Here is a 12,473-nt window from a genome sequence, read left to right on the forward strand (position 1 = left end):
TGGACATAGAAGTCATTAAATATTTGTTCAAAACCTTTTTAAGGACAAAATAGGCATTTAAAAAAAAATATCAAGCTTTCTCCAAACTTTCTTCCCATTTCTTTCCGATTTGGGAGGAAGCTTTTTTTTAACTATTCATCTTTCCATTTCTTTTCTTTTCTTTCCAACTTGAAACTAACAAATGAAGCAAAAGTAAACTTTCTCTTCTTTTCCTTTCTTTTCTATCCAAATCTTTCACTCCCAAACGAACCCTTAGTCAGAAGTAAGTGGCACATTGCATTACCCTATAAAGTAACGACAAAGTAACAACAAAAGTTTTAAAAAATTATATAGTCGTTTTCAGAATCCCAATTAATGACATCATAACTACAATCTTCCGTTACGCTTTTTTACCATTAAAATATTCAAATTTCTCATCTCTTTCAGATTTTGATACGTTTGTATATCTGTATATACACATGTTAGACGCATAAATGCTGCAGAGTAGCAGGCGTGTATTTTTCTATGGCATTTAGTAGTATCTTAATGTAGTGAAAAGTTTGAGGGTACATGTAAAAGTATTTCACGCTTTTACAGTTTGTCACACTGACACAGTACCAACAACCAAACCAGGGAATAAAATGAAGATGGCCCTTTAGGGAAGAGAGAGAAGAGTTGGAGAATGTATGATTGCTAGAAAGAAAATGGGGTAAGAAGAAGCACAAGCAGCTCGTGGGTTCTTCATATTCACAGCTGCTGATCAAGATTCTGTTACTAGATTTCACTTTTTTTGCTGTTTCTGGTAAGATTCTGACGTTGGTTTTCAGCATAAAGATTCAATCTTTTTTAATAGATTTTATGGGGCCATTTAGCTCAAGTTTCGTGCTTTATGTTGTCATCCAATACAGGAAAATTTTGTGCAAATTTCTTGTAATGTTCTTGTATTGCTCTGTGATTACGTTTTGATGTTGTAGAGTTCTGTAACAAGGTTTAATTTTGATTAGTCAGTTTTGTCAATGGAGAGGTTAAGAACGTTTAATCAACAATTGGCGCCATGGTCCGTCTGCATGTGTGCTCATTTTGTTGTCTTGAATTGTGTTAATCTTGCAATGTGGCGCTATTACCTAAGCTGATCTAATTGTGGATGTTTCTGATCTTTGGTTGGATTTCCTTCTGTCAGTTTTTGTAACTAAGAATGCATGTTTGAGGATGCTTTTAGCTTAACTTGGGTACCAGAGAGTTAATCTGACATCTCTTCTTCTTCATGTAATTGGACCGATGAGGGCTGTTAAGTTTTGGCACTCTATACTTATAAGGGCATTTTGTACCATCTGTGTTGATATTTGTGATTTCAAGAATCATTCCATAATTGGAGTCTAAATATCTACTGACATGTTTTCTTCAAATTGATAGCCTTAGTTTTGACATATTTTGACCTTGCTCTTATTCACTGATCTAAAATGTAAATGAGATCTGATTTCATTTGTATCTCTTCATTTCAATGGTCCAGAACTTCTTCGTTTTTATCAGTGTGGTTACCAAAGTGAAGGATCATTGCTTCTAATCTCTCATCGTGTTTTTACATTGCAGGTATGGATTCTCTTTTTTTTCCCTGTTGTATGACTCATGTATAGTGTAAGGCTTAGTCAAAATATACATCTTCTTACTTCTCAATTCATGTTTCCTTGATGATTGTGATGATTAGGTGTGAGCAAAAATAAACCTATCCAAGCACCTTGGGATTAGGCTGTCTAGTCTCAACAGTTGAACCTGATACTGGCCTGGAACCATTTTGCTTACTGGTACAAGGACCTGTCTTTTGCAAGGTCAAAGCCTATTGCATTGTTGCTTGTTGCTGGAATCATGGCAACTTTGCTCTCTTCTGAGTCCAGGCGCTTATATTCTTGGTGGTGGGACAGCCACATCAGCCCAAAGAACTCAAAATGGCTTCAAGAAAATCTTACAGGTGAATTGTTCTCTGAGCAAGATTTAATGTAATTTGGCTAATGCCCGTTGTCAGTAAGCTATGTTACTTGTGCTTGCAGATGAGAGAAACATTTTGATTGATTTTAATTTTTCAAAGTTCTGAGACAATTGTATATATTGTTAACAATCTGTCATATTCTTTTACATTCAAAGTTAGTGTCTAACTTATCGTGAACAACCATGCCGTATAAAATGCGCAAGTTGTGTCATCCTGCTTAGTATTTTTTTGTCTTTTCGGACATATTCCCAAGAGATGGATTGTGGATACATTCCTTGACCTTAGTTTTCTGACATTGATACTCAATGTATTCTACAAGAGTTGCATAACATGTTTTCAAGGTGATAACTTCGGCTGTTGTTAGTATTATTTGCATTTCTTTACTCCATGTGCCAATGTTTGATCTCCCATTTGTGGCACTGCGGGAAAAAAATGAAAACTTTGCATCGTTCACTACCGAAAGCATTGCTTGAATCTGATTGCTTTTGCTGTTGCTTCTCAAATTAACAGCCTGCAGGATAACATTATTAGAACTTTATCAGCAATTGCAGGTTGCTACTAAATACACACACACATGCTGTAGTATCCATCTAGGCTTGAATAGGCTACACCTGCTTGCACCTCTGAATGAGTGTGTGCTTGTTTAGTGGACGACTTATGTCTAATAAAGTTATAAATCAATGTGGGATTTGTTCATGGTTGTTTAAGACATATAGCTTAGAAATCCTACATCCAGGTCTTGTACTTATCCTGGAGTGCAGAACTTGTACTTTCCTTTGGGAGAAAGAAGACAACTGTTTAAATCAGACTGAAACTTGTTGGACAGGAGTGAAAAATGGTCCTAGAGGACCTAGGTTTCTCACACCTGGGGGCATACTAGGGTGATAATAGCATTCAAATTAGCTGTCCTCGATAGTGACGTGATCATGATAAAATGGTTAAACATTTAAGTGCACTTTTCTACCCAAGAAAGGAAACTCTGAGTATTGAGCCTTCATAGCCAATGAAGACTATTGAATGAAGCCTGTTAGAGAAGACCTGTTACAAACAATGACCCTAACAATGATGCCTGTTACAAACAATGACCCTAAGGCACGATAAACTAGTTTTGCTTTAATATGTAATTGCAAGCTTTCTTTTCTTTTCTTTTCTTTTTTTTCTTTCTTTAAAAAGAAGGAAAAAGAATGAAGGCACTGTTACATAGCTATTTCTTGTCACAAATCATAGGTCTTTTTCCACTGTAGTTTTTTATGTCAATTTTTCACTTTCTGATTCTACATCTGTACTAACAAGGATAAACTCTCCTGTGAACAGACATGGATGCTAAAGTAAAAGCAATGATCAAGCTCATCGAAGAAGATGCAGATTCATTTGCAAGAAGGGCTGAAATGTACTACAAGAAAAGGCCTGAGCTGATGAAATTGGTTGAGGAGTTCTACAGAGCATACCGTGCTTTAGCAGAAAGATATGATCACTTGACTGGGGAGCTGCGGCATGCTCATCGAACCATGGCGGAAGCCTTTCCAAATCAATTGCCTTTTGTACTGGATGAAGAATCACCTTCAAGATCTTTGGAACATGAGAGGGAGCCTCATACACCAGATATCCTACATCCCCTTCGTGCATTGACTGGCAAGATGAGTGAACCAAATTCTGGGGTGTCTAGTGCTGGTACTAGCAAAAGGGGATTGAAACAGCTATATGATGGGGCTGAGGAAACAGCCAAAGGAAGGTTGAGCAACACTCTGAACCATGAAGCAGAAAGTCAAAGTTTCCATGCTGAAGTATTGCAATTATCAAGTGAGAACGAGAATCTCAAAGCCAAGGCTCATTCTGAGTCTGAACGTGCACTTAAGGCAGAAAGCGAAGTTGAAAGTTTGCAGTGGGCCCTTGCTGATATGAGAACTGAAAAGGATTCTGTCTTTGTTCAGTATCAACTCAGTCAGGAGAGGTTAACTAATCTTGAAGCAGCGCTCCTTCATGCACAGAAAGACTCCCAAAGGTTCAGTGACCAGGCAATCCAGGCAGAAACTGAAGTTCGGACATTGAAGGAAGCCCTTTGCAGGGTAGAAATTGATAAGGAAGCTGCGCTAATGAAGCACAAGAAGTCTATCGAAATGATTTCTAATCTGGAAGGAATGGTATCTCATGCTCAAGAGGATCTAGAACGACTCAACAAGAGAGCCACCAAAGCAGAAAATGAAGCTCAACATCTGAATTGTGAAATTTCAAGATTGGAATCTGAAAAGGAAGCTGGCTTTCGGAAATACAATGACTGTTTGGAAAAGATTTCTCATTTGGAAAACAAAATCTCATTGGCAGAGGAGGATGCCAGGCTGTTAAAAGACCAGGCTGAACAAGCTGATATTGAAGTCAAAAGACTGAAAAAAGCTCTTGCTGAACTGAATGAAGAGAAGGAATCTTCAGCTCTAAAGTACCAACAGTACCTAAAGAGAATATCTGAACTTGAAAATGAATTATCTTCTGCCCAAGAGGATATTAAGCGTCTTAACACTGAGATGCTGACAGGCACTATGAAACTCAAGCATTCCGAGGAGAAGTGCAATCTGTTAGAGCTGTCAAATCACTCGTTACGTCTAGAGGCAGAAAACTTGATAAAGAAGATTGCAAGGAAAGATCAAGAGCTTTCCGAGAAGAAAGCGGAGTTGGAGAAGCTCCAGGTTTGTGTACAAGACGAGCACCTGCGGTATGCCCAGATAGAAGCCATGCTTCAGAGTTTGCAGACTATTCAGTTTCAGTCTCGAGAAGAGCATAAAGCTCTTGCACAAGAACTCAAAACTAGCCTTCAGATGTTGAAAGACTTGGAGGTACGCAAGCATGATTTGGAACATGAACTTGAGCAAGTTAAGGATGAAAACTGTAGCTTAAGTGAACAGAAATTGTCCTCAGACATTTCAATCGAGAATCTGCAAAATGAAATCCTTTGCTTGAGAAAGATGAAGGAGAAACTTGAAGAGAATGTTGCACAACAAATTGGTCAAAGCAATAACCTTCAGAAAGAAATATCATCTCTGAAAGAGGAAATTAAGGGTCTGAACAATCGATATGAAGCCTTAGTGAACCAATTGCAGGCAGTGGGTTTAGATCCATCTTGCATTGGGTCTTCAGTAAGGAACTTGCAGGATGAAAACTCAAGCCTGAGACAAATCTGTGAAATGGAGCGCAATGAGAAAGGTGCTCTTTCCAAGAAGTTGGAGAACATGGAGGAACTTACAAAGAAGAAAGATTTTTTTGAGTGCTCCTTGTCAGAGCTAAATGGAGAGCTTGAAACATCACGTGAAAAAGTCAGGGAAGTGCAAGAGACTTGTCAATTTCTCCTTGGAGAAAAATCCATTCTTATTTCTGAAAAGGCTGTTCTTCTATCTCAATTGCAAGGCTTGACTGAGAATATGCAGAAGATCCTGGAGAAAAATGCTGTTCTCGAGAACTCTCTGTCTGGTGCAAAAATTGAGCTTGAAGGCTTGAGAGAAAAGTCAAAGGGCTTGGAAGAGATCTGCCAATTACTCAAGGATGAAAAGTCCCATCTTCTGAATGAAAGAGGTACCCTTGTTCTTCAGTTGGCAAATGTTGAACGCCGACTAGAGTACCTGGAGAAAAGATTCTCAGGATTGGAAGAGAAGTGTGCTTATCTGGAGAAGGAGAAAGAATCCATGCACTCTGAAGTGGAAGAACTAAGGATCTCTCTAGGTGTTGAGAAGCATGAAAGAACAAGCTCTACACTTCAAAGTGAGACTCGGTTAGTTAGCCTGGAACACCACATTCATTTGTTGCAAGAAGAAAGTAGGTGGAGGAAGAAAGATTTTGAAGATGAAATTGATAAAGCAGTAAAAGCCCAATTTGAGATTTTCGTCTTGCAAAAATTTGTACAGGATATGGAGCAGAAAAATTACTCTCTATTGATAGAGTGTCAGAAACATGTTGAAGCATCCAAATTGGCTGAGAAGCTGATTTCAGAACTGGAGAGTGAAAATCTTGAGCAACAGGTGGAAGCAGAACTTTTGCTTGATGAAATTGAAAAACTAAGGTTAGGGATATATCGTGTGTTCAAGGCACTTGGAGCTAGTTCAGATACTCTCTTTGAAGACAAGGTTGAAAATGAGCAAGTCTTTGTACATCACATCTTAGGAAATATTGAGGATATGAAGCAATCTCTCTTGCAGTCCAACAATAGCGAGCTGTCGCTATTGGTTGAAAACTCTGTTCTTCTCACTCTACTAAGGCAGCTGAATGCAGAAGGCACAGAAATTGAGTCAAAGAAGGAATTCTTAGAGCAGGAGCTGGCTGCAACCAAAGATAAGCTTCTTATCACTCAAAATGAGAAGCATGGACTTCTTGAGATGAACAGGCTGTTTAAATCAGAGGTAAGTGAACAAAACAAACAAGTTATGTTACTTGAGGAGGAATTGGAGAATCTTGGTGTTAAGCAAAGTGAAATGGTGAATGCCTACATGAATTTACAGGAGAGATTCTCTGTTGTGCTTGAAGAAAACAGATATCTGTCAAGAAAATTTTCAGAACTTAAGATGGAGAAATGCGTGTTGGAGCAGGAAAGTGATGTTCTTCTTCAGGAATCATTGGCTTTTTCAAACTTTTCTATAGTTTTGGAAAGCTATGGAATTGAGAAATCTTTAGAATTAAAATTACTGTCAGAAGATGCGGAAAATCTCAGTGGGGTTATGGATGGCCTTAATAAGGAGGTCAGGCTATTGCGAGGGAAGTTGGAGTTGGAAGAAACAAATAATATGTTGCTGAGAGATTCAGTTCAGAGGTTGGAGATGGAACTGCATACAGTGAGACAGTCAAATGATGAGTTGAAGCAGGAAATTGTAAGTGTTAAGGAAGTCTTGAGTCAGAAAGAAGCTGATATTTTGGAAGCAGAACAGAAGCTTCAAGCAGCGGAAAGCCTAAATTTGGAATTGTGCAAAACCGTGGACACACTGAAGACTGAGAGTCAAGAATCATCTTACATCAAAGAAAATCTGGAAAAGAACCTGCTTAAATTATCTGAAGACAACAGCATGCAGGGCAAGGAAATTGAAGGCCTCCGTGAAGTGAATGAGAACTTGACATCTGAACTGTGTAAACTGCATGAAAAATGCGAAGAGCAAAGGCTCAGAGAAGAGAAGTTGAGCTCAGAGCTGAAAGTTAAAAATGACGAGTATGAACTTTGGGAGGCTGAGGCTGCAGCATTTTACTTTGACCTTCAAATCTCATCCATTAGGGGAGCTCTATATGAGAACAAAGTGCAGGAGCTTGCTGAGGTTTGTGAAAGTCTCGAGGATCATTCTACTTCAAAAACTCTAGAAATTGAAGAAATGAAGGAAAATATCAGGTCCATGGAGAATGCAATAGGCGAACTAACTGCACAGTTGTCAGCATATGACCCTGTCATAGCTTCTCTGAGAGATGATGTGGCATCTCTGGAATATAATGTTTTGCATCAGACAAAGCTCGCTAAAGCTGATCATTTGGAACCAAAGGTACTGACACTGAACGCTTTCCTGCTGTTATTTGTTTAGGGCAAGGTGGGAGGAAGGGATTCTGAAAAGGTATATGCTTCTTGTTAGGAAAATTAATTTGGGAGCCTACCACTACAATGTGGCTGCTTCAGGTGGAAATTTCAGTAAACGTAAATGAAATGCTTTTGATTTTCTTAGCAATGACAGGGGAACTATGGGTTTGTTGGAAGTGTCTTTGACTGCAAATTTTTTTTTTTGGTTTGGAAAGGAGTTTTTGGGGTGGGGGGTGTGGAGACGAAGCTTTTTTGACCTAGGAAGTTGGAACTCTAATGGTACATGTTCTGCAACGGATTTTTCTGTTTCCCTCAAGAATCTTGTAACTTCCTTTGAGTAATATTTATATTATACTTTTGCTGAAACATAATCTTTTAATTACATTCACTTTTTTGCAGTGTACCAGATTGGGAGTACTTCCTGATGAAAGTTTCCATGATAAACCAATGGACCATCAATCACCCATGCCAGTTGGCATTCAAGATTTACAGAAGCTGCAGTGTAGGATTAAGGCAGTTGAGAAGGTAATGGTAGAAGAGATGGAGAACCTTATTTTACAGGAAAGCTTAAACACACAGGCGAAGCAAGAAAGAGTTATGAATGAGACAAATGACTTGAAACCTCGACTCAGCTTCGGTCAGGAAAAAGTCAAGAAGAAGGAAAAGAAGAAGGTGCCTGGGAGGAATCTCAAGTTGCAGGAAGATAAGGGGGAGGGCATTGAAATCAAGAAGGGAGCTTTAATGAAAGATATTCCGCTGGATCATGTCTCAAGTACTTCACTTCATGGATTCCGCAGGAAAGGAAATGTTTGCACAGAGAGAACAGACGATAAGGTTCTTGAGCTGTGGGAAACTGCTGAGTGGCACATTCCGGATCGCACTGGAAGTGTATCCCAAAATTTGGCCTTTGCAGCAAGTGAGGGGGACATAGTATATGATCAGTTTGAAAGTACAAGGCAGATGGCAGGATGCCCGTCTACTGGTTCTGAAGTGGAGAAGGAGTTGGGTGTTGATAAACTCGAGTTGTTAACAAACATTACCATTTCAAATGAAGACGTCCACAACAGGATGATCCTTGAGAGACTTGCTTCTGATGCACAGAAGTTGACAAGTCTTCATCTGACGGTGCAGAACTTGAGGAGGAAATTGGACACAAACAAAAAGAGCCAAAAGATTAAAGATGTTGATCTGGAAACAGTCAAGGAACAGTTGCAAGAAGTCCAGGAGACGGTCATTCAGCTGGTGGATTTAAATGGCCAATTGATGAGAAATATTGAAGAGAATCCTTCTTGTTCAGGTGGAAAGTCTTCAGCAGAGTTGAAAGAGGATGAAGATGCCAGGAGAAAGGTGGTCTCCGAGCAGGCACGCAAAGGGTCTGAAAAGATTGGAAGGTTGCAATTGGAAGTGCAGAAACTCCAGTACGTCTTGCTTAAACTGGAGGATGAAAAGAAAATCAGAGGGAAAAGCCGATTTTCCAAGAGCAAAACAACCATTATTCTCAGGGACTTCATATACAGCGGGAGGAAGAACAGTGGACAGCGAAAGAAGTCTCCCCTTTGCGGATGTTTTAAGCCTTCAACCCCTTGTACTCCTAGATGTAATTCGATCCGCCGCATGTAATGCTAATAACTGTTTTGCCTTTTTCCTTTATCAGTCTCTGCAATGGTCCTTAAATTATGTGACTGGACTATTTCTAGAAGCAGTTTTAGAAAACTGATCTGATCTGCTTAGAATAGAGGAACTGCAGAATTAGATTTGATCTAATTCAAATAATGCTGGCAGATAACAGCCCTCTACTCTATCTATTATCTGTATCTATTAGTGCTATGTAATTCATCAGAAAATTTGCTGAGATTCACTGTATGCCTCTCCATGCATGATGCACATTTGGTCAACTTCGCCGCATGAATGATCTCCTTAATTCCTGAAATCATGGAGAATCAGACGGCCTTGTACCAAAGATATACTACAGCGTGTTAGGAGCACAGAGAGGATTATCTGTACCATTTCTGGTCCTGAGAGCAAGGTCCTTCTGATCAGCATGCATTCCAAGAACCGAGTCGTAAATCGTGGCAATTATTTTTCTTTGTTCAGTTCGGATACTTTAATTTATCCTTTGCACCCGTCTTCTCTAAATTGTATTCTAAAGCTTTCATCGAACGTCTCATCATCGCTTTTTCTGGGATGAACAATTATGTAGGCTAAAAAAATCACTGCGGAAGCATATTTTCTGTTTGGATCCACTAATTTTTCAAAAACTAATTTTTTAAATATTATAAATTTTTTTTAAAAGTACTCTAAAAGGTAGTCTAAATTTTTTTTAATATTTAAAAAATATCCCAAAATATATTTTAAAAACTCTACTACTCTTAAATATTCCAAAATATTTTCTAAAAATATGCTCTTAAATACTTTTCATTAGTCTGTATCAATTTTTTTCTCACTCTTATATATACATATATGAAAGTAGAGATGCAAACTAATAACAAAGAAACTCGTGCATTAAGACGTGTGAACTGACTTGGATGACAACATATAAGCTTTGCACCACTTGAGACACAACCTGCAACACATTAACCCTGTAATAGATTCATGGTCGCCACAATTTTGAAACACTTCTGAGTTTTAAGCAAATTTAATAGCCAAACGATTGAGTACTGATCGCCAATGACTGTTAACTAACTAATTGAACAAACTAGTCTGGTTTAGACTTTAATTAGAACATCTTAGCAACTTTGTTGCACATGCCAAATCACAAGCTGAATGGTGTATTGTCATCTTGGAGACATGCATATTAATTGATGATGCAGCTAAAAGCAACCGTAACCATCTGATTAAGTATTCTTTTCACCGTAACCATCTGCAATTAAGTATTCTTTTGTTGATACGATAAATTCCTACACTAGAAGGAGGGGAGGACCTGAAGAGGTCCAAGGATAATCCGGAAGAGACTGAACTACCACCGAATCAGACGGGTGCGTAGTGCAACCGTTTGAATTTTTTAAGTAGAGCCGCTTTTTAGTTTTTAATGTGGCGAATTGGTGGAAGGCAAGGTTCAAACTTTAATGCATTGGTGGTAGCCACCAACCCAAAGACTGGTGGTTGGGATTTAATTTAATCGGTTTCACTAGCAATAACGCAAATATTCAAACTATTTTTTTTTTAAATTAGCAAACGTTCTAAGGATCTTTCTTTGATTTACTTATTATTTATAAATTTTGTTGGGTATGATTTTGACTAAATCTACAAATAAATGCATAATCAATACTCTATTCTAATTTCTAAAGTACGTTCGTGATTATTTGATGATAATTTGGCATCATTGTACTATCAGAGTCCGCGACAATAATCCACGATTTACATTCATTTCTTTGAAATTTCATTAAAAATAAGAAATGATTTCGTTACAACTTACGAGCCTAGGGAAACGAAGTCCCCTAAAATCATCATCCAACTAGGTAGGCTAATTCCTTAAAATATACGTATAAAAATAAATTATCCGTCAAATGCACGTCTGACTGAGGGGCTTTCTTATTCTATACGGGCCGTGCTGACTCAGCACGGCCGAATCACAAAAAAATCTACCCGATCAACATCCAATTTGGGCTGAGCATTTGTGTCAGCGGACGTGCCCAGCACGTCCACTGACACAAAGGTCTCTCGGACAACATTTAAAAAAAAAAAAAGTTTTAGGCTTTAGGATTTTTAGAGTTAGGGTACTTTAATTTTCAAATTAACCTGATTAAACTAAATTTTAACCATAATCTTAAATATACTTCATTTCATTAATATTTAAAATAAATACATTAACCTAACCTCATGATTCATGTCCCTAGATGCCTTTTCCACATGTATTATTATTAAATCATTATTAAATGCATAATAGTTGTTAATTAACGAACGATTCATGTATTCTAATAAACAGGAATTAATTATTATAATCACTTTGTGATTGTGATTGGCATACATAATAATACAATCAATTCGGATAATTATTTTTTCGAGACAACATTTTTGCATCTATATTTTTACTATATTTTAACTATATTTTGGATAATTATTTTAACTATATTTTTACCTTGCACGCAGCATATATGATATCTTACAAAAGTCCTACTACGTACATGAATTATTCATCTACATCAATATCAATCCAAAAATTTTTTTATTAATATTTACAGATTACTTCATTTTTTTATACAATCCAAAAATTTCTTATGTTTAGTTAATTAATATATTTTATGCATGTAAAAAGCAATAATTTTAATTAGATATTTCCAGTATTTCTATATGAATTATATTACATAGTAATTCGCCAAAAATTATACGATTAAACAATAAGTCGTAGTCGACAACACTATATCACTATATACACTAGTTAACTCTTTTTTAACACTTCAATATTGTAAAATTATAAATAAATTATCACACTTTACATTAACTATTAATTAATAAACTATAACAAAATTATCCGTATTGGCTAATTCCTTAAAATATACGTATAAAAAAATTAGCCAATACGGCTTATTGTATAGTTAAAATATAGTTAAAAATGTATTTTTTTTAACGTATATTTTAAGGAATTAGCCAATACGGATAATTTTGTTATAGTTTATTAATTAATAGTTAATGTAAAGTGTGATAATTTATTTATAATTTTACAATATTGAAGTGTTAAAAAAGAGTTAACTAGTGTATATAGTGATATAGTGTTGTCGACTATGACTTATTGTTTAATCGTATAATTTTTGGCGAATTACTATGTAATATAATTCATATAGAAATACTAGAAATATCTAATTAAAATTATTGCTTTTTACATGCATAAAATATATTAATTAACTAAACATAAGAAATTTTTGGATTGCATAAAAAAATGAAGTAATCTGCAAATATTAATAAAAAAATTTTTGGATTGATATTGATGTAGATGAATAATTCATGTACGTAGTAGGACTTTTGTAAGATATCATATAT

At 36.7% G+C, this 12,473-nt stretch overlaps 1 protein-coding gene across 1 annotated transcript; it reads left to right on the forward strand.

Annotated features, from left to right (window-relative positions):
• Nucleotides 1-480: 480 nt before the first annotated feature.
• On the forward strand, nt 481-9,354 carry LOC113734162 (protein NETWORKED 1A). The gene is made up of 5 exons (XM_027260529.2): nt 481-781; nt 1,490-1,569; nt 1,685-1,945; nt 3,278-7,464; nt 7,896-9,354. Exons 3-5 carry the CDS (start codon nt 1,843-1,845, stop codon nt 9,114-9,116), a joined length of 5,511 nt encoding a protein of 1,836 aa, XP_027116330.1. The 5' UTR covers nt 481-781; nt 1,490-1,569; nt 1,685-1,842; the 3' UTR covers nt 9,117-9,354.
• Nucleotides 9,355-12,473: the final 3,119 nt, after the last annotated feature.

This window comes from Coffea arabica, chromosome 3c (genome assembly GCF_036785885.1).
Source record: "Coffea arabica cultivar ET-39 chromosome 3c, Coffea Arabica ET-39 HiFi, whole genome shotgun sequence".
Taxonomy (NCBI): Eukaryota; Viridiplantae; Streptophyta; class Magnoliopsida; order Gentianales; family Rubiaceae; genus Coffea; species Coffea arabica.

Excerpts from the sequence above, each read along its gene's own strand:
- LOC113734162 (XM_027260529.2), top strand. The coding sequence starts at position 1,843 with ATGGCAACTTTGCTCTCTTCTGAGTCCAGGCGCTTATATTCTTGGTGG. Across the intron at positions 1,946-3,277 it reads GCTTCAAGAAAATCTTACAG|ACATGGATGCTAAAGTAAAA; the intron begins GTGAATTGTTCT and ends TCCTGTGAACAG. Across the intron at positions 7,465-7,895 it reads CTGATCATTTGGAACCAAAG|TGTACCAGATTGGGAGTACT; the intron begins GTACTGACACTG and ends ACTTTTTTGCAG.